Source organism: Vanessa tameamea, chromosome Z, assembly GCF_037043105.1.
Source record: "Vanessa tameamea isolate UH-Manoa-2023 chromosome Z, ilVanTame1 primary haplotype, whole genome shotgun sequence".
NCBI classification, from domain to species: Eukaryota; Metazoa; Arthropoda; class Insecta; order Lepidoptera; family Nymphalidae; genus Vanessa; species Vanessa tameamea.
The window spans coordinates 16,301,691-16,322,802 of NC_087341.1; the positions used below are offsets into that span (position 1 = coordinate 16,301,691).

General features: G+C 37.7%; 1 protein-coding gene across 7 annotated transcripts in view; it reads left to right on the forward strand.

Annotated features, from left to right (window-relative positions):
- The window catches only part of LOC113404103 (GRB10-interacting GYF protein 2), a 45,194-nt gene that overhangs the window by 2,842 nt on the left and 21,240 nt on the right, over positions 1-21,112 (forward strand). For 5 of the 7 annotated variants that reach the window (XM_064220469.1, XM_064220472.1, XM_064220474.1 and 2 more), the window contains exons 2-16: positions 329-730; positions 1,281-1,413; positions 2,574-2,722; positions 10,038-10,196; positions 10,529-10,663; positions 10,744-10,850; positions 11,235-11,343; positions 11,568-11,677; positions 11,756-11,895; positions 12,183-12,589; positions 12,672-13,161; positions 13,591-13,782; positions 14,876-15,022; positions 16,282-16,371; positions 20,346-20,462. In XM_064220469.1, coding sequence (XP_064076539.1) covers positions 384-730; positions 1,281-1,413; positions 2,574-2,722; positions 10,038-10,196; positions 10,529-10,663; positions 10,744-10,850; positions 11,235-11,343; positions 11,568-11,677; positions 11,756-11,895; positions 12,183-12,589; positions 12,672-13,161; positions 13,591-13,782; positions 14,876-15,022; positions 16,282-16,371; positions 20,346-20,462 — 2,832 coding nt within the window. In that variant the 5' untranslated portion in view covers positions 329-383. The remainder of the gene's footprint in view (positions 1-328; positions 731-1,280; positions 1,414-2,573; positions 2,723-10,037; positions 10,197-10,528; positions 10,664-10,743; positions 10,851-11,234; positions 11,344-11,567; positions 11,678-11,755; positions 11,896-12,182; positions 12,590-12,671; positions 13,162-13,590; positions 13,783-14,875; positions 15,023-16,281; positions 16,372-20,345; positions 20,463-21,112) is intronic. The other 2 variants (XM_064220471.1, XM_064220475.1) reach the window with 2 other exon arrangements.

Genomic DNA, 21,112 nt, shown 5'->3' on the forward strand with positions numbered 1-21,112 from the left:
ACGCTTTTTTATTTCCATTTAGTTTTTGTAAATACATGAAACTAATGAATTTTGAGATAAATTGTAAACATACCTCGACTCGCAATAATAAAGTTTGAACGCAACCAACGAGGTTTGATATACACATGAAAAGCTCGCCTCGGGGGCGGGCGGTGGGCGCAGACATGGGGTGCTTTCATGGACCGGTATTAGTTACTTACGTGAATCCCCCTCTTAGTTGCATCGGAACGTTCGGGCCGGCCGGACGTTTTAGCGCCATTTCATAATTACTAATTAAAATAACATTTATTAATTCAAATTCAAAGTAAAGTTTCATACTTGGTTGCAGTTGCTGCTGCGACAGTTATCCTTTACCCTATCATTTTCGAGAAGAATAAATAACAATGGGAGACCGCAACAATCCCATTAAGTTTGGTCCGGAGTGGCTACGCAACCTTGCACGTGAGCGGAGCGCCGGGAGGACGAACACACCTCAGAACAACCCCAGGCCCGGAAACCCGCAGAACACCAGACCCAGTGGGTCTCAGGGACCTGGTGGTTCAGGCCCTAATTCAGCTGGGGCTGCGGGAGGCACAGGTTCGTCGGGTCCACCGACGTCGGTCAGTCCACCGAACGCTGGTGCCACAGCATCAGGTGGAACCTCTACACCTACTCCCGGGACCTCGACCGGAGCAATCACACGAAACACAAATAACAATCCAGTGCCAAAAGTGCAGCTCGCTAAGATGAGGTAAGTGCTCTTGTCAGCATTCTTTGTTAATTCAATTTAAACAAAAGAGTTATTTAAATAATTTAGAAATCAGTTAATTACAAAATATGACGATTTATCATATTTGTCAATTATTTTTAAAATAAAAAAATATTTGCTTGAGAATTCAGAGTTCCTTATTAAAGTACTCAATAAAAAAAATAATTTACGGAAGTAAACATTTTTATACGAGAAAAAAAAATGTACTTGCGAAGTTTTTTTTTGACAAAAACTACTTTAAAAAAAATATTATTTTGATAATATTAACAGATTGAAAACGACTTTATGATTTACTAAAAAAATAATTTAACCCAGACTTTTCTATCACCAATAACTTGTTATTCAACAGAACAGCCCTAACGCCAAACTGACATACGGTCATAAAGAGCTATTTATTTCTTTGCTTTGATATCTTCATAATTAACAACTAAGTAAAGTAGTTTATATAATATAGCTTTAAAATATGAATAAGAATATATTTTTTCTGTTTCAAAATTCTCTTAATAACTGAATCACTGTTTCTTTGGTCTAGATACGGCAGGGAAGAAATGTTGGCATTATATGATAGAACATCCGAGGCCCCAGAGGAGCTGAAGTACTTCGATTTGATATACCAGCCGCGGGGAAAACCACCTGTCGCACTGAACACCTTCGAGGAGGAGACTGTATGTTGAGATTACCATAAGTAATTTATAAGCATGGAACATAAAATATTAGTTACCAAAATTGATGTGCCTTGGTGATATGAGGTGATAATATTTCTCAAGTCTAATGCAATGGTGACCACTTACCATCAGGTGGCCCATCTGGCCTAACTAAAAAAAAAAAACTAATATAATTATAATTAGCCAAGTAATCAATGAGGCTTCTCTTAAAATAAAATTTTACAGATGAAGCATATGATGAGGAGACGTTTATTTTGTAAAGTCTAACGGAAAAAAACTACTCAACCGATAGACATGGAACTTATACCAGGTGTTTTGGAGAAGGTTTTATTATATAACGTTGTTATACGAGGGGCTGCGCTTCGCACTTTCACCCGCTTTAAATTTAGATTAGTGACGTGACAAGCGGGAATCATACATATATATACGCGCAGCTTCGCTCCCGTCTGAGGGGAGCGCGGTGCATTTGCTAGATATATTTTTCCAGGATATCAAGTAACCTATGCTATTCGAATCTTATCTATGTTAAGACATACAGTTCGCTGCTGCCGCTCTGGCGTGATTGGATAAACATCCATCAATCGAAACTTTTGATAAATGCGAATAGTTTGTAAGATTTGCTTGCCTTTATTGTCGTAAAATAAAGCCGGAAAAATAATTTGGCTGAGTTTTTCAGGCAGCAAACTTGAATGGGAGCTTTCATGCTGCAATATGATTGGTTAGGTTGCGTTTTATGCCACTATACATTTTAAGTCGGTTCTCATGGTAACCATACAAGATAGGGTGGCTCAATTGTACTCTGCCCTAAAATACACGGTTCATCATGCCGTATATAGTCTACTCCAATTAAAAGAGAACGAAACCCAATTAAACAAAATTTGACATCGAATCTATAATTTTAATTATGGGTTTGCGAAAAAATTGCGCTTCTGATGTCGACGAAAGTGTTATCGGAACTTAGGAAGAAAAATTAAAGTGATAATAAGTAAAGAAGTGGAATAGTATCATAAGTAGAGGTATATTAGTCGAGAAGTATTTACTAATTGTTCACGATTTTAGAAAATCGCGTGGAATACGTAAATGTAATGTTTTTTTTTAATCTTTATTCACTATGTTAACGAAAAGTCGAAACAGGTATACTAATGATTGTAATTCCTCAGCAGCGGGGCGGGCCGCCCATCGGAGCGATGCCAACAGAACGCTTCGGCATAGGACGAGGCGCGGGCCGGGGTGCTATCGCGAGCGAGCCTCGGGGGAAGTCCCGCATGCCGTTCGTGCGTCATCCATCATCCGGCCCGACGTCTGGAAGGTAAGATATTCACAGGAAAAGATTCCCATTCATCAGACACAGTCGCATGTTACGAAGAGTGACAAAAACCTGTTGAAATCATGAAAACATTTGATTTCATGAAATTAGCTAGGTCGTTTATACTAAGACTGATATCAAAGATTATAGATCCGTATGATATGCAAGCCATAAATATAATTTTCCGTAAGTTGAACGGCGCATTCGCCGGCGCAGGACTAACTACAATCGCAAACGGTTTTCACTTCGTCTCTAAAGTCTTTTATACGTCGGAACAATCTTTAGTATTACGTTTCTGTTCGTTTCAATTGGAGCGATTTTTCTGTTATGATTCCTCGGGATGACATCACTGAATTGTGCAACGCAACGAAACATGTCGGTGGCAATGTTTATATATGTAATTCAGTTGAACGATAATAATCGAAAATCGAAATAAAGAGTCGAGTCGATTTCATAATTAAAAAATAAAAGTTTATTCGAATAAATCCTGAGATCGATCTCAGGATCAAATAATACGAGAGGTAAGGGAATTTATCTTGATGATAATGATGTCCGAGCCAACTAGGCAGGATATCATGTTGCACTAATGTGTGTGCAAACACAGGTGCACTGTATTCCATCACTCTCATAATCCGATTGAACGGCAAATACGCCACGACCGGAAAGAGATCAGACTGAGGACCAATGGGTTAATTTGCTTTCCGAAGAACCGGACTGAACAAACTCAATCTAATAACTTTTCATCGGCCTCATCAAGATTAAAGTCTATGCCATAAGACATTAACTGATATATTAAATTTTGCATATTCATATTTTATTTTATAGTTTGCACGGCAATGTTCCGCCATCAAATCAAGCTACAGAATCAGACTATGTTAACTTTACGCTATACACCGTGAATTACTTCACTTAACTCTATTTGACCACCAAATGAAAGCCGTCTCAGTCCAGTGGAACCGGAGAAAAGAGGCTTTGACGGGCAGAGATGCTAGTGATGATGTATTCGTTCCTTTAAAAAAAATCTTTTTATGGTATAAATTGGTGGACTAATATATGGGCCACTTGATGGTAAGTGGTCACCACCGCCCATAGACAATGGTGCTGTAAGAAATATTAATCATTCTTTGCATCGCCAATGCGTCATCAACCTTGGGAACTAAGATGTTATGTCCCTTGTGCTGTAATTACACTGGCTGACTCACCCTGCCAACCGGAACACAATAATAATGACTGCTGTTGTTTAGCGGTAGAATATCTGATGATTAGGTGGTACCTACCCGGACGGCCTTCCTATTGCCACCATCCCCTACCACCAAGTTAAGTAGTGTAGTAATTACCGTCCGCGACTTCGCTCGCTCAAGATGGGAAAGGGGTCCAGGTGTTAGGTTACGTTGTTTTGTTGAATCTCTGACAAATTATGTATCAAAATTTCGTGGAACTGACATTCAGCATTTGTAATATTAGTTATTATGTTGGATTGTATATACTTATATACAAAAACCATACACATATACTAATATTATAAGTGCGAAAGTAACTCTGTCCATCTGCTGCAAGGCGGAAACCGAATTTTATGAAAGTTGTTACGAAGCAAGGTTGAACGCCAAGGCAGGATATATAGAATACTATTTATGCCTAGTACCTGACGATCCCTAAAACGCGAGCCAAGCCGCGAATTACTGCTCGTATGTTATGAAACTGAGGATATTGTACGATTGAAAATAACTTTGCGTTGCTCAGTCCGTTTATTGAGAAAGTTTATAGAAGTATTTAATCAAACGCCACGGTAAGCGAGGGCGGATCGGCGACATTAACATGGGTGAAACAAAGAGGTGAAAACGCAGACGGATATAATATTCAGTTGTTTACGCTTTGTATAACATATCCGGGATTCTAAACTGCAGCTCTTTATTCGGCGTCCCGGGCGAGTGAATACAGCGCTGTGGCTACTTTATGAAATGTAACGTCGAATATGATTCAAATATTAAACTTTCATATATTCGTTTCCTGACGCAAAGGAGATACTTCACGCTTTCCATTTATGTGTGGTCTCTGTGTAAAGTATGTGTCCGTTCATTTGATGTGTAACAGGAATGAGAAGGTATCGTATGAGGTTAGCGATGTTTTGTAGGAGATACTGCATGGAAATATTGAAGTTAAACTACTGCGCGACGTGTCTTGTATTTAGAGCAACGCTTCTAATGACTTTCGTATAACGAAGCTCATAAATAAGATTCTTCAAAGAGAGAATCATCGGCTGCTTTTTTTGTTTAGGAAGTATAAACGCGAGTAATTTGCAAACGCCTGATATTTAGTGAGATTTTTTTGACGATAAAATTTGCTCGACTCTGGTTTAAAGTCAGTTCTCGGGAATCGCAGTTTACCTAGTCATTAGATAAACGAAACAGTTTATCTAATGACGAGGTCAACTGCAAACAGAACGCCAAAGTCATTAGGCGGGTTTTAATTAATCTCGGTGACATCGCATCATGGGCAAATGTATGGGATTTTAAACGTTACGAACGAGACTGCATTTATCAGTTAACTTGGCTCATTCGCTCATGGTGAAATGGTGTGGGGCACCATCGTCTATAGATATTAGCGCTATTATTAACCATCCCTTACATCGGCAATGCGAAACCAACTTTGAGAACTAAGACGTTATGTTCCTTGTGACTGTGAGGAAGCTATGTACTATATTCCCTTGTTCTCATAAGCCGATAGGCACTCTGCAGTCCGACACGGCACGAGTTCCGACGCAGGATCAACGGCTTTACGTGTGCCGAGGCCGAGGTACGGGTGTGTATACACTTCCAATATCCAATCTCAAGTCTGACACTGAGAAAATCAAATCAAATCTGTACAAATCCCGTAAACTGTACAATAAAGCAATATTGAATCGTTAACATATCACCTTTCCAACGTTTCGAAAAGCAGCCTCCAGCGAGAAGAAACGGCAGGAAGCTCGTGTAATTTCTCTTTTAAGTAACCAGATTTACGATTAAGTTAGATTTTACGATTATTGTTCTTAATCAGTCCTGTGTTGGAACCGAAGCCTAAATCCAGGCGTTTTTATTCAAAATGTTATAATATATAATATTGATTTCATGAACAATATTTATTAATTAATATTTTTTAAGACAGAAACTCAGTCGTTTTTTATCAGAAGTGTATTAGTAGTCTTACCGGCTTATAAGTGTATGTAATATTTACATATGTTAATTTAATCCTTTCACTTTAAAGCGAAGTCAACAATTCTAAGTTCATTATGCATTACCGCCCACCTATCTAGACCACTTAGAAAAAGCCCTAACATAAAGTAAATAAATTTAAAAAGCGATCAATTAAGGATAAGTGTACTCGAGCCTTGTAATTTTTCAGGGGTATAGATCGTCCGTTTTGTTTTTAAGAATATTTATAATTTTCCAAGTGTTTTTCAAACATTTCAATTCGTATTATAAATGCACTCATTGTTAATAAATGACATCCCATAGGATTAATATCCTAGTAGTAATTAAAATACAACTGTTTCGAAAAAAATCTTATACAATAACCACCGCTAAAATACAATAAAGAACTAAAATAATAAAATTGTTTTTGTGCAATGAGACGTCGCCTCATGGACCCTCGCACTTGCATATGTATATATCTCCAGTTATAAAGAGATATATTTTTTGTAATGGCTAACTGAAAAAACACTAAACCAATATTAACACAACTTAATAAGATGCAGCACGTTTCGGAGTTTTTAGTAAATAATATTGTTATCAAGCAGCTGCAGTTCGGCCGATTTAAATTAGACTGCTCACTCTCTTATCCTTGTATATATCTATGCCTCAATCTTCCTATATCGTATGTGTTTTTTTTGAAAGAGTACTAGCAATGCCATAATTTAACTAAGGTCAGGATCGATCCTGCGACTTTTTACTATTTTACAATCGCTAGGCGGCCATAAAATCATTGCACTATTGACGCTCCAAAAGTTACTGATTATCACGCTTACCTGTATTTTTGGCTGTTTACTGTGATCAATTTATCGGTATCGCGACATTGTCTTGCAAAAAACGAGCCATAGAAACTTTGTTTCGAGTAATTAATAGTCGTGATAGGAAACAAACGAAAATGTTATATTTTGTCATCTTAGTAAAAAATAAGTAATGATTCCGATATTTAGGTTCGTGCCTGTACAGAATATCAACGCGCTGACAATTGGCTAAGATGTCAACTCAAAACACTTGCAAATTCAATATTAAAACCGATATCTAAACGGTGGGATAACTGTCGTAAAGATTTTGTTCTGATTCAAAATTGTTCGTCTTTTTCAAATTCTAATTGGTCTTGGTTTTAATTTCGTCCAGGCACTTAGCATGGACGATCAGCTACGTGACAAAGCGATAGACAGTATAACGTGACACATGAATGATTGCGGCCTACACTAGCCAAGACAGTTATATTTTTTATCCAGAAATTTTCAATTTCTTATATAAATTGATACCTTCCCTTTGTCAAATACGCAAGTCGATTGAAGTTAAAAAAGTTTTTCTAAAGTGATATGAAAACATGCTTGTGTGGTAAAAATAAGGCATGAAAAAGCCTCAACGAAATAATTACTGTTGGTATGTGACGTGTAAAATACGTTCTTTTAATATTTTGTGCCCGCAAGCGGTGCTGCGTTGCGAGGGGTGCACCGATGTAATTACAGGTTCGCGACGTGTCATATAGCGTTGGTGGAAAATACTCACTTAATCTAATTTGTCAAGAGTCTGACCTCTCGGTCAAATCGAATCAAAATCCGTGTATCTATCCCTGTATAAGTACTGCACGTAAAATCACTGCAGAAAATAGACTAACTCAATTTACTTGGTCTAAAGCCGGGCCACTCTGTCCATTGATTTAATTTATATGACCATCTCTATATAAAAAATTAAAAAGTCGTAGGTATATATCGTAGTCTGGTGGCTGGATAATGTGCTTACAAATATCTCATTATAATCTCAGCTACCGTATTTTGGAGGATGTGTCTCGGGAATTAAGTCATTATTCCTGCGCCTGATCTCTTCGAATTTTCAAAATGTAAACAATAGCAACAACAAACTTGTGTAATGTTGTATGAGTCACAATCGGTATACGATCATCATCGTATAAATAATAAATAAGTTGTTTGAGACACCGTTAATGCGCTCCGAGCCACGGGATCTCAGATGATGTGTTCCTTGTAGCTGTAATTGCACTGGCTCAATCACCATTTAAACGGGGTATTACAAGATATTGCTGTTTGGACTTTGAATCTGACTGATTGAATAAATACAACCCACTCGGGCATATTTGTTCAAACGGGGTCACTACGATAGCTTCAGCTTATATGGAGCTTGCCAGCTAGAACATATTTTAAAAATATTATATAAGATATTTGTTAAAAATTAGGCTGGACATCTATGTAATTTAACAGTGTTATCTTTTTCTATTCTAAACTCTTGAGAGTTTTAGAGTCTGGTCTTGTATTGTTTTGTCAAAAAACTCTCAGTAGCATCGCGGAATCTGGAAGTTAGAAGTTTGTCCCGTGCCTCGGAAAGCGCGTAAATCCGCTGGTTGTGGGTCTAAAATATTTCTGGTCGTGGCGGATTTGCCGACGTATCGCATTGTCAGAACGAGGGACGGTGCACCTGTCCTATGTTCCACGTAGTTGGCTAATCTTCCTTAAGAATGGCTGCCGTGACAAAAAGTTGTGATCACACCATATTGCAACGACAACTTAAAGAGAGCGCATGGAACGTCAACATACGTGCCAGAAATTTTATATTGAAATGTTGCTGTCAAGTCGATCCTCGTACAAATTTTACCAAATAAGTGGTATTTAATCACGAATTGGGTTCTGAATACACTTCTATTAATAACTAGTCGGGCCCCCGCGAAACTTAAGGAACTTAGGTTAGGAAAGGAATTTCGAGACCTATAACAGGTTTTTGTTTTGATATCATTTCATTGTAAACTTCAAGTCACTCATCTACATTCGGCGCCAAAATTATGAAACTTTATTTGAATGAATTTTTAATGTCAAATTGAGTTTGTCGATAACAATTTACTTTAATTTTATTTACGTTTTTCAATTTTTTTTTCTAATTTTCTAACCAGCCAGCAAATTTAGTTGTTTTTTAAATTGCAATCAGAAAGTCACTATATTTTTCATGATAATGAGACCATAACCGATTTTGTATGTGCGGCTATCGTCCCATAATTACTGGGACAAAAATTGTCATACGCTATTAATATATAAGATTATTTAAAACGTTTAATTTTCTGACGCATGAATCCCGCCTAGACATGTGTTTAATCATGCCAATAGAAACGGAAACGGATGTTAGTTTACTTGTATAACGTCATGTGCGCTTTATATTAAGTTCTTATATTATATTAGAGATACATGAAACGTATTACTAAACTGAAATATATAATTAATATATTTTTTTAAATATGTAAGTTTTCTCTTATCTAAAACAGGCAAACTGTACAGGCGTTGATGGTAATCGAGTGTTACAACTGCATATTTTTCCCGACGATTACGTCGTAATCCGAGTTGCGAATTTTATAGGAAGCAACATTAGGACTAAGTATTCTGAGTACTAAAGAACAAGTGCCTTGTAGGTGCATACCTAAGATTGTAATAAAAAAAAAAACCAAAGGTAGATCGAGCGCGTGCTCCTGATCTCCGGTAGTGTCAGATCGCAGTCACATTGTATTTTTATTAGAGTGATAGAGAGAAGTATATCTCTTTGAGAAAACTTGCCATTGCCGAAATCTATCTTAACAACTTAAGCATAATACTTTAATCTTTAGAAGACTTGAGCTCGATACCCTTTATGTTTATTATTCGTCTAATTTAGCTTATACTTGACCCATTCCACCCCAGTGGCTCAACCTGTTACTCAAAGTAAACCGAAGAAGTTATCTGAGTGGGAGGCCTCGGTTCAGCTCTGAGATATTTTCAGGCTGCTTCTTTCCATTGGCAGTGAATAAATGCTGGGCGAAATAAATAACAAATATAACTTAAACATGTTATCAGTTTAGTAGTTGCTAAAATATGTATTTTTTTAAGAACACCAGCCATAGTTTTTATGCGAGTAATTACAAATATGGCTATTTACCGCTCCACTAAGGCGTCGAGTTTATTTAAGGAAGTGACGACGAATGTTTCCAGTTTGAACCCCGAATCCTTTCTACGCGGCAACCTGCTGTAGGCGTGCCGCGTAGGCGCGCAAGTTATCTCGAGATATTGAAAGACACAATCTTTGTAGTGGAATTAGAGAATGATACGTTTTAGGGGTTCTGCCTCACTGCACACCGGTAACGCCAGGTCTCCCGGGTTCAGCGGCCCTGAAGAAGAAGCGCCCCCGGGCCGGCCGTGGACAGGCAATAATGGTGGAGGTACTACGAACAGGACTGATCAGGGTGAATGGGGACAGAATAAAATGTATCGAAGGTAATACAGTTTTTGATTCTCCGTTATTAAACATCAAGTCATTTATTTCTGCGCCATCTGATTGAAACGACGACTCTGTACTATACGTTTTGTTTTTAAATTTCCTGTCAGTCAAACGGTTACAAAATAGCTTGTTAATACATAATCATTGACATTTGGACGGGCGCAGTTTCTCTTTCGGTCGATTCACAGAAAGTTCGTGCATGATGTATATTTTTCGTCCACATTCAGATTAAAAATTAATTAAATCGCACAGTCCATGGCAACAGGCTGATGTTATAATAATAAGGTCCTATAAGATATGGTGTATGATTTTCATCATCATCATTCAGCCAATCGCAGTCCTCTGCCGCACATAGACCACTTCAAAGTCGCGCCAAAGATCCTGGGTCACCGCCTACAGCATCCAGTCGGGCTTCCACGACTACATCAGGTCATCGGTCAACCTGGCTGGAAGGCGCCCTATGGTTTATATATTATTTTAATAAATTAAATTATTGCAATATTTTTTGTCTGTTACTGAGAATGTGACATTTATTATTCTTAGGCGACATCCCAGTAACACGAATTGGCGACAAACATCACGCGACGAAGGAGGGGATGAATGGAGACATCAAGAAAATCCCAGAAATCGGTCTAACGTAGACAAATGGGGTGAGTCTGACAAAATATTAAAAACCACAAAAATCGTTAGTATATAAACATGGGATGTAAAATGGGATCAAAAGAATTCATTCATTTAATTTGAGTTATTATTAACACATCGTTAATCGTACTGATGTACTTAAGAAATATTTTTTTTAAACGGCGTATTAAAATTCTAATCATTATTTGTAATAAAATAGACAATTAAAGCAATTTGTTTATATAATGACTTATATTGATACACGTCGGACAAACGTGATTTGCTCGGTTACGCGTTTGTACGGTAGTTGCACATTCAACTGCTTCAAATTTCTGACATCATTTGGATATATTCAAAAATCGATGGGATCGTCGCCATCAATTTTTGTTTAAATTATAAAAATCGCGTCTTAGATCGAGATTGGAGTGAGAGACCTGTTCAGGATAGACCGCAGTCTTGGAACTCGAGCCGTCGGACGTGGATGGGCGATAATCAGAACAGCGAGGACAATTTACCGGAGTGGTAAGTTTGAAAAGCAACTGCATCACTGTCGATTGATGAGCAGGCTCCATTCCTACTGAAGTTCTGAGATAACTCAGAAGGTGTCAAAGAATCAAAAGGTGTTTTAAATATTTAATATTCGCTGCTGCCTCAGCGTGGACTCTAGAGAGTTGCGCAGTTTTTAGTAAAATGGTTTCAAATTTTTCTTCTATTTTAATTTACTTCAAAGATCAGTATATTATCAGGGCCGTTGATAGTGCTGAAGCGGGAGCCGGCACATTCGACTCCACCGGCGCTTTTCACGGTTATAGTAATGACGACTCAAATATACCCAAGAGCCAAGAAACGACCTATCGTAAGTCAATATAATATAAACTCGAATGGTTTATCATACGATTAACTTTGTAAACAATAATACATTAAATCGTCGTAGCTTTGACTCGTTCGCACACACACGGTAGTTTCGCAAGATCAAAAACTGCCGAGGAAGGATCTGATGAGTGGTGGGCTTCAGAAAAGGCCAAGAAATTATCACCGAAAAGATTTGATGCAGGGGAAGCCAAGTACAAGAAGGTAAGAAGATTATACTCCTGTTATAACCACAATTGCATTTTATTATATCTTCTATATGGAAAGATTATCCTTTCCTTTGTGAGTCAATCACATAACAACTACTGAAAGCATCGGTATGAGACTGGGGGTTATTAGTTTTGTGACTACGTAGTAACGTAATGACGTAGTATAATTATAATAATACTATGATATTATTGTAAACGTGCTGCGCATACACTAGTCGACCGTAGAGTGGACATTGACTTTGATTACAAAGCATAATTTAATGAGGTCTGTTATGTTCGCAGTCTTTAAGCACGGGATCGAACGAAGCCGCAGCAAGCTCAGGTTCAAATCAAGGAAACACAAATATAGATGAAGTACAAGAAATACCAGAGAAATTGGAGAATTCTCGTAGCGAGGCCGATAATAACACCCACAATAACGCGGAGGAAAATAAAGAGAATGTAATGAGACAGAAGTTCTCGGAGAGCAAGACGTTTGATGCGCTGATGAGATCTGACATCGATTTCGCGGAGAACAATGATGATATGAGTAACTTCCAGTCGGTTATGATCACACCGAACAACAGTCTCCGCCAGAAACACCAGAACATCGTCACATCGGGCGCCGATCCGTCGATTATGCAGGCGTCCAGCTCGGGACTACTTCACATACTGCACGGCATTCCGATGAGCGCCAAGACCACAGAGAAGTAAAAACATTGTTATGAAGGATATGTCACCGAAATATTGTTTTATTTAAATAGTTTGTTACAATTAACTATTTCTTTCTAGTGAAGCCACCCAGACTTCCGAGGACAAAATAGTCGAAGAACTGATTGATATGACACTCGAGGACCCAACCCTGCCGCCGAATTTGCAAGCCAATACGGCTAATACGATGCTGATCCATCCCATCCCCAACGCGACACCTGGCCTGCAACTACGAATCCCAAACCCTGCAATGCAATCCCATGCTTTGTCAATGAACACGGCGTCGTTACCGACTTCAGCTATGCAAGCTCCAAACATCCAAAATGTTGGCATACAAAATTCAGCCTTGAACTCCTCCCTAGGACTTCCGATCGGTCCTCCCGGAAACAATGGAATGGTTTTGCCATTGCCACTCCCGCCGGTTATGCAAAACACGCAAATAAACGCCATCAATACAGGTATACAGCCGAGAACAGTGATGGGTAGCTTCCAACCCAACAACGGTATACCAGTGATACCCGCACCCAATGTCGTTAATAATACATTGTTCATGGCCCAGAACAACGCACCGGTAAGCACTTGAGATGTTTTGTTTCCAATAATTATCTCATATTTATATTCACGAAGGATGATTAACCATCATCGATTCATTGCACAGGAAAGGTATCCTCTACGGTGGTCAATAATTATGGACCTGCATGGACCTTTTATGAGATTGGCTCCACAATATTGGCGACAGACGCGTGCAACGTGACACAATGTATCATAAATGTCTTATGTTTGGGGTCGGTGTAGTAGTATGTTTCATAGGACACTGCCAGAAAATGGATTTGTTAGACTTACGGTCGGCCGCATAGACGACACCTCATTGGCATTCCCAGTGCCATGGTTTGGTTTCCCTAGCCTATTGGAAATGTTGCGCGAAAATCTATAATTGTCTGATAACCACAACTATTTTTTACTAAAATCCACTTATCAGAATTTTGTTTCTTCACAACAGCTGTCATCGTCGAACGATATGCCGATGTCCAATCACGGCGGGCAAAACAATCTGTTCCCCATTCACGGGATACAACACACGACCTCGCAAAGTTTCGGATCCATATACAGCAATATAATGCAGACCCCGACGCCCCAAGGCACGCCCAACGCTCAGAACCTCGCCGACCAGTGGTATTACGAAGATCCTAAAGTAAGTATCGCACTGCATCATTGTTCAAATATTTATTGTTATTTTTAATACTTTTATGTGTGTTATTCAAGTGCAAGCGAAATGATTAGTTCGAGTCGAGATTTAGTTTTATATGTTGCTTTTTGTTATTGTTTGTATTGTATTGTTATTTTTTGATGCTCAGCCTTTGGATGACAATCTGGTAAGTTTTACAAGATAAGGTTAGGACAATGTACTCACACGCAGGAGCACGTCATGAGACTATTGCGATTCGTGACTTTTTTTAAATAGTAACTGATTATCAATTTGCATCATACTTAAAAATCTATTCTATTTAATGTTAGGAAAAAAAATGTAGTTCTTTCGAGTGGCGGTTTTCTCGAGATTATTCTGGTTTTAATGTATTTTTAGGAATCGGAGAAGAGTTTAATGTCTTAGATTATTGAGTTTAAGAATGCTAAACGTATAAATTGGATGTAATATTTGTGCGCAGCGAATTTTATGTCAAGCGTGATTTCCTTTAAGCAGCGATGTCGAATTGCTAGCGTATTAAATATTACATATTGGTACAATCGTTTTTTGAGTCCCACTTTAGAAATATATATATAATATAGATATGCGGACTGGGAAATATACCACATGATGTTAAGTGGCTACCACTGCCCATAGAAATTGACGCACATAAAACTATTTACCTTACATAGCTAGTGCATCACCAACCTGGGAAACTAAGACGTCAGGCCCCTTTAAACCGGAACACAGCAATAATAAATATTTCTGTTTGGAAGTAGAATGTATGTACGATAAGTGAGTAGTGCTTACCCAGGAGGGGTAGCACAAAACCCTATCACCAGGAAATTATGTATTAAAGCATGAGATTCAATTCCTGTACCAAATGTTTACCATAAATCAGTATATGCTGGGTTAGAATCCCGCTATATTCAAATATTTCAGATTAGGGTGGCGAAGGAATAAATTATATTTTGTGTGTATGACTTAAAAAATGTTCGTTGAGTGAGTTCGATTCGTCATTGAATTATTTTTGCGCTTTCAGAAAGTATTTCTATGGGACGTAAAATTAAATTACCTTTTTAAAGAATATAATTTCTTGCAGAAAATCATCCAAGGGCCGTTCTCCTCCAAGGACATGTATAATTGGTACCGCGCCGGCTTCTTCAGCCCGAGCCTGATGGTGCGTCGTGCTTACGAACCCCACATGCGCCCGCTCGGCTCGTACGGTCCGGTACCGTTTGCACAAATGGTAAGTTTAATTTTAACCAATCTTCCGTTGTATATTGATGACCAAAATAATTTACTGCAGTCTTCGTTTCATAGTATTTTGTTCGTGTGTTTCTTGCACGGATATCACGTCTTAATAATATTCTAAATACGAGTGCTTTTTGGATGCTTGTCACACCAAAACTCTCAAAAGGAAACAGGAACAATCGGAAATGTTATGTTAAAAAATAGTCCGGATCAAAACAGTGTTAGTGAGTCTACATTTTAAGACAATAATGACTGTTGCGGACGGATAGTATCGATTCGTTCGCTAGATTACACGCTTTGAATCTATGCATCGCCTTATCTGAGTAAAAATAATCATGTCTAGTAAACACATATTAACATTCGTCGGACAGGAAACGAACCCATAACCAGAGACATGAATAGTTTTGATATATCAAATGTTACTCGTTAACTTCGTAGAGACTATTTTTTCCACCGGCCAGCACGAGACGTGTTGTAAGTACGTTATCAAACGTCACCTGCCCATAGACACGAGCGTTGTAAAAAATATGATTGATTCGTACAGCGGTAAAAGGACGCCGACCACGAGATCAAAGTGATAATGTCGCTTGTGCCTGTAATTACACTGTGTTGTTATGCAGCAGGATGAAAGATCAGTGGGTGGAATCCACCTATCCAGTTAGCGTTACCATTATATTCGTCCGTTCAGAAACACACCAATTTTAATATACCTTTCGGTACGATCGAGTTTATTATGAAATCTTAATAATGCCGATACTAAGTCTGGAAGCCGATAACTCGGCACGATAAAAAGTCGGGAGCGACGATTGATGTAATACGCAATGAACCAATTACGTCGCCTTTACATATTGTTCTGAGATTCAGGTTAAATCCAATCAAATCAAGTTAACCTGCAGTGTAGGGGTGATTAACTAATCACAACAATCTGACAACTGTCAGGCAGGTACAGGTACGTGATGTGACTTAGTTAAGCGTACCTACAAGTCGGGCAAACCTCAAAATAGAGAGGAGTTCTTTGCCCATCGGTGAGACATTAATATGCTATTACTTGAGTTTTATTATATTTAATTGACCGTAAGGCTTCGTGCGAGCCCGTCTAGGTTACCTATCCACCCACTCATCATGGATCAGCCAGTGTAACTAGGTACAAGGGATATAACCATGGTTCCCATGGTCGGTTGCGCATTGGAAATGTAAGGGATGGTTAATATTTATTTGTATATTCCCCGATACTAGCGAATACTTTAATTTCAGGATGTTCTCTCTCCATTCCCTATGTCTGGGTTCGAATCTAGACCCCAAGGGTACGATATGCTTAACCAACAGCCGGGCCTGGGAATCGAAGTAAGTACATTTCGCTTTAATAGTATATTCGTTCGTGTACGTTTCGACTATTTCGGTGATCCATTATATTATTAGCTGTTATGAGCACCTCAGGTATTTTTCCTTCAGGTATTACCTCTTAAAACTAAAAATTCTCGCGCTTAATTCCGAGCGTCAGACTTTAACAGAGGAAATATTTCTAATTAAGAGAAATATTCGAAATAGGAAGTGTTCATCGTGACAGTGAAAAACATCCTGCGGTTGCGGGTGTTATGTCGCCACGAGGTTCCCACCCTCTCACATGGGTCAAAAGCTGAAAGTATAACCGACCCAAAAATCATTGCATTGTTGTCAAATCACTCCGTTAACTTATAAGACGAAGTGCGAATAATTTAGTCTTGCACCTCCTTAAACGAAATTAATGATGAACCCTTGTTTAGTGATACAGTAGGTAAAATTGGGGTTCGTATCAAGAGCCATAGTATTTGTTTCTCGTCACGATAAACACTGAACGTTGTCAAGATTTTACTCTTTCTCAAATTCGAATTTTTACCACTGAACATATATTTAAATCAAATAAAATTACGTGATCCCTTGCCTATTTCTGCGTTCGCAACACGTCACCAACATTTGACACCGTCGCCTGTTGTATTCTTGCGGTGCCGACGTAGTTTACGCACTCAACTGATCTGCTCATAAAATATAAACAATCAAAAGTAACTTGTATATTTTTAGCAAAGTCAAATCATAATTTTCAATTACATATTACTCATTAGCACTCAATAAAAAGTTTGTTTATTTCTTACTTTAAAAGAAATAATTATGAATCCATCTTGATCTTTTATAAATTGGTCCTCAAGTCAGACGTGTATTGATTTGTATTAAGCTTCACGCTTAAATATAGGAATTAGCGATTGTTAAGTAGATACGAGGGGAGGTTCAAAAGTCTGCAGAATGAAAGCAAAGGGCTCACCCCTTTCCCGCAATAAGGACACTTTTCCGTACCACCGTCATGGGGGACTCACTGTTTAAAGTATATATTGTTTGCCACGCTGTAACTCTGTTATCATATAAGAAACAAGTTAAAGGTAAAATCGTTTTTTAATATTTTCATTCGATGTTTTTCGGACTTCCTCTCGTCACAACAGAAAGCTTGATAGAATCATGTAATCTCACTAATCAATATTTTTCTGCTAAGCTAATGATTAGTTTAACAATATTTTTTTGATATCTTAGACCAGATCGCTTTCATAAAGTTTCAAAAGCAATTTTTTGTGCACAACAAGACACATTCCAAACGTATTCGTTCCGTACTCGTATTACATACCTAAAAATGATACTGTGTATTAAATTTTAGAAGCCCAGGCTCGATGCGAGCTTAAATAATTTGAAACATCAAAGGGTACCTTTGATAGAGGGATAGTAGTGGATATTGCAATTTTGTATTCGATTGGACCATTCGATAGACTGACTAGGACAGATTGGATCTTTTGATGGGGATTTGGTATTTACAAATTTCTCTTGTGACTAAATCGAAAAGTATACGCCTGATAGGAACTCGTAATTTGCCGAATAATAATATTTTTTCATACATTGAGCACTGAGGGGATATTTGATATCTTTCACTATGATTGCAATTTTAAAACTTGTGAAAATCTCTTTGACAAACATATTTCCTTTGTTCTCATCTCCAGGTTTGTTTGAACTTATTTCTAGTTAATAACTTAATGTTTAAGGAGGCTTATGTTTACTTCTTTCTTCACGAAGATATCGTAATCTTTTTTTAATTTATTTTCTGATTCGATTTACTTTGTTTCTCCAATAGTTATTAAGCATGTTCTTTAACGAAACCTGCGTAATGCACGCAGGCTTCGTTAAGACATCGGAGCAAGTCGTTACAAAAATGGAGTTTGCTATGCATTTATTTTTGTAACTTCGGAAAATTTGCTCGATCGTCCTTTATACTATGTAGTTTAGTAAGTTTAAACAATAGACGACTATTACAAATTAATTTAGTTTTATCATAATACTGCTTAATGTTATATGAGGTACTGTATTTATTTATAGTCTTCTTCAGACAGTTAACATTGAAATTTTGTATTTAGTATTTAACAGTCTCCGTCATTGGCTGTTTAGCCGTATTAGCTTACCACAAGCCGGTATATTTAGTTCGGTGGCTGTCAATACATATGTGACGTTTGAAAGGGGAATGTTGTGATATGAACTTGGGTAAATACATGGCTAGTGCATCAATTGATTGCATGGATGCGTTGGTCCTTTGATCTGAGAACGTCTATGCAAAGCAAATATGATTCGAATTTGTGCTTTTGACTTAGTGGAGATTAAACTAACAGAACGAGATCTCGTTTGCAACATTCGATGCGACAATTTCGATTCAGCAGAAAACTGAAACTAATTTCAACTTCTGTGAATCGGTTGATATCGTTATTTCAACTTAATAAACTTGTTTGAATAACTTTTATTTTAATAAATGTCGAATAAATAATATATCATATAGATATGTCTAAAGATGGTTGACAAATTATAGGTATTTTACCGTTTATCGATCTTTGCATTCTATTCGAATTTTACCTGAGAAGAGAAATGAAATTTAGCGCACACTACGCGGAGGCTGGACAAACTACCATTACAATTTTAGTATAATTATGTTTATTATACAGGTAAAGTATGTGCTTATTTTAATTGTTTTCTTAGAATACAGTAATATGAGTATATTACTCGTATAACGAAAATTGTTTTGAGTTTATCAGCTGCTAAGTGATAATATACGTTCTGTTACTTGAGGTATACTGAGGTATATTCGACTTTAAATACTGAAGAAGAGACTAACAGAATCAGAACAATTGTGTTGTGTTTTCTATAAAATGCGTATTTCAACCTGTTGATATCAATAGCAGCAGATCTTAACGAAAATTTGTATTTCTATGTGCCCTAATACATTGAGTTTACACGTTTTAGGTAGCGTTTAGTAGCTATGTCATTATGGCATCAGACACTGTAACGCCAGTTCAAGCTCCTCCGCCATTCCCTGGCCTACTGATGGTAAACAATTTAGAAAAGAATTGCTATCTTGATAATTTCTTGCGATTGACTATTTTCTTTTGCAAGTCCCCTTTTCCCCGAGTCCTTCCCTTTCTGAGTATCACCTTAAGTTTTTTTTCTGTAAGGGAGACCAGTGATGTTTAAAATATTCTGGGATCGCCGATGAAACTTAAGGACATGCTATTAACAGTCCCCATTATCCGCACCGTCTGCCTCGGTTGCTTTCTTTCGAGCCATTGCCCCGTTACTTAATTCCTCACGTGGACCTGCATCGACTGACTTTAAAGTAACAAGTGACTGGTTATTTTTCCACGATTGACACTCCATTCCGGCATCGCGGGTCTCCGCTACGGGTCCACCCTTATTTCACCCAGTCTGCTTTATTTTAAAAAGTTACCGTTGTACAGTTTATGTATTTCGTTTGCAGTTTTATTGTAATATGTTTGACGTATTTTAGGAGCAACAAAATATTAGCACTAATACCCGAGTGGAACAGATCGAATTCGGAATCCACGCTCAACGCGTAGAGCACCGCCAGATGGTATTCCTACATGTAACGATACTTGCTGCTTCATTTAATTCTCTGCCGATTGTTTGCACTCATTAGTTGTCACGCATTTTTTTTTTTTTCATCATTTGCGGCTCAGTGAGCCAGTATCAGGAGAGCTTCGTTCTTTTATGTTCTTTGCTTGAGTTTGACTTATTTTTTAGAGTTTTCTTCGGAACGGTTTTTATAATCGATGCGTCTCTCTACAGAACCGTCGCTGACCTCATTTCCCAACCAAACATTCAGAGTACTAAGATAAAGCGTTATTCATTGAGTTTTGTAGTGCATTGAATGTCGTAACGCAGTTCATGTTTCGATCGCTTTAAATGTTCAGCATCAGACGCCGATGGATTACGTGGATGTTCTAATAGTTATACGTTTTCAGGATTCGCTATGGGGCCAGCCGGGGCCGGCGCAGGATATGATGTGGATGCAGCAGACTATCAATGCAAGGAACGAGAGCAGCGTCAACAATTTGCCAATGTTTTTCTGGGACCCACAGGTAGGTGTCCGTGTTACGTTCGTCTTATTACTTTTTATTTCTTTTTTGTTTAACAATATACGGCATTACTGTTTGAAATTCGTTATGTTGTTTCGGAATAAAAACGTTCGCACTCTTGTCTAATTTCAATAACTCGTATGGCCATGTGTAACTGTTTTGTCCGTCCGATGCCTAAGAGATTTAAATGAACTTAAAAACTCCTTTGATAACAAAATGACAGAAAACGATGGACTGCGAATTTGTAGTTCTGCACCTTGATGAGCACCACTACGTAACGATTGTATGTAGCGGCGATGACGTAAAGTATATAAGTTTTACGTTGAAAATTAGCCAAACCGACGTCATATATCTCTGATTTTTTTGACGATTCCACTCTAACCGAATTAAATGTTACAAAAAGTCGTCATAACACATTTAATATATGGACATTGAATCCTTCATTTTATTCTATTATATCGTTTAAAGTAAGTGTTTTTTTTTTGTATTAATTGTTTATTTCTTCCGTATATTTTAAATTTAGATATTTTTAAATTTAATGTTTATGATATAACGAATTTGAAACAGTACCTTGCTATTTTTCACTTGCATATCTATAAAGGGATTGCGCTGATAATAAAATCAGTAAAACTTGTTTATTTTTTAAAATATTT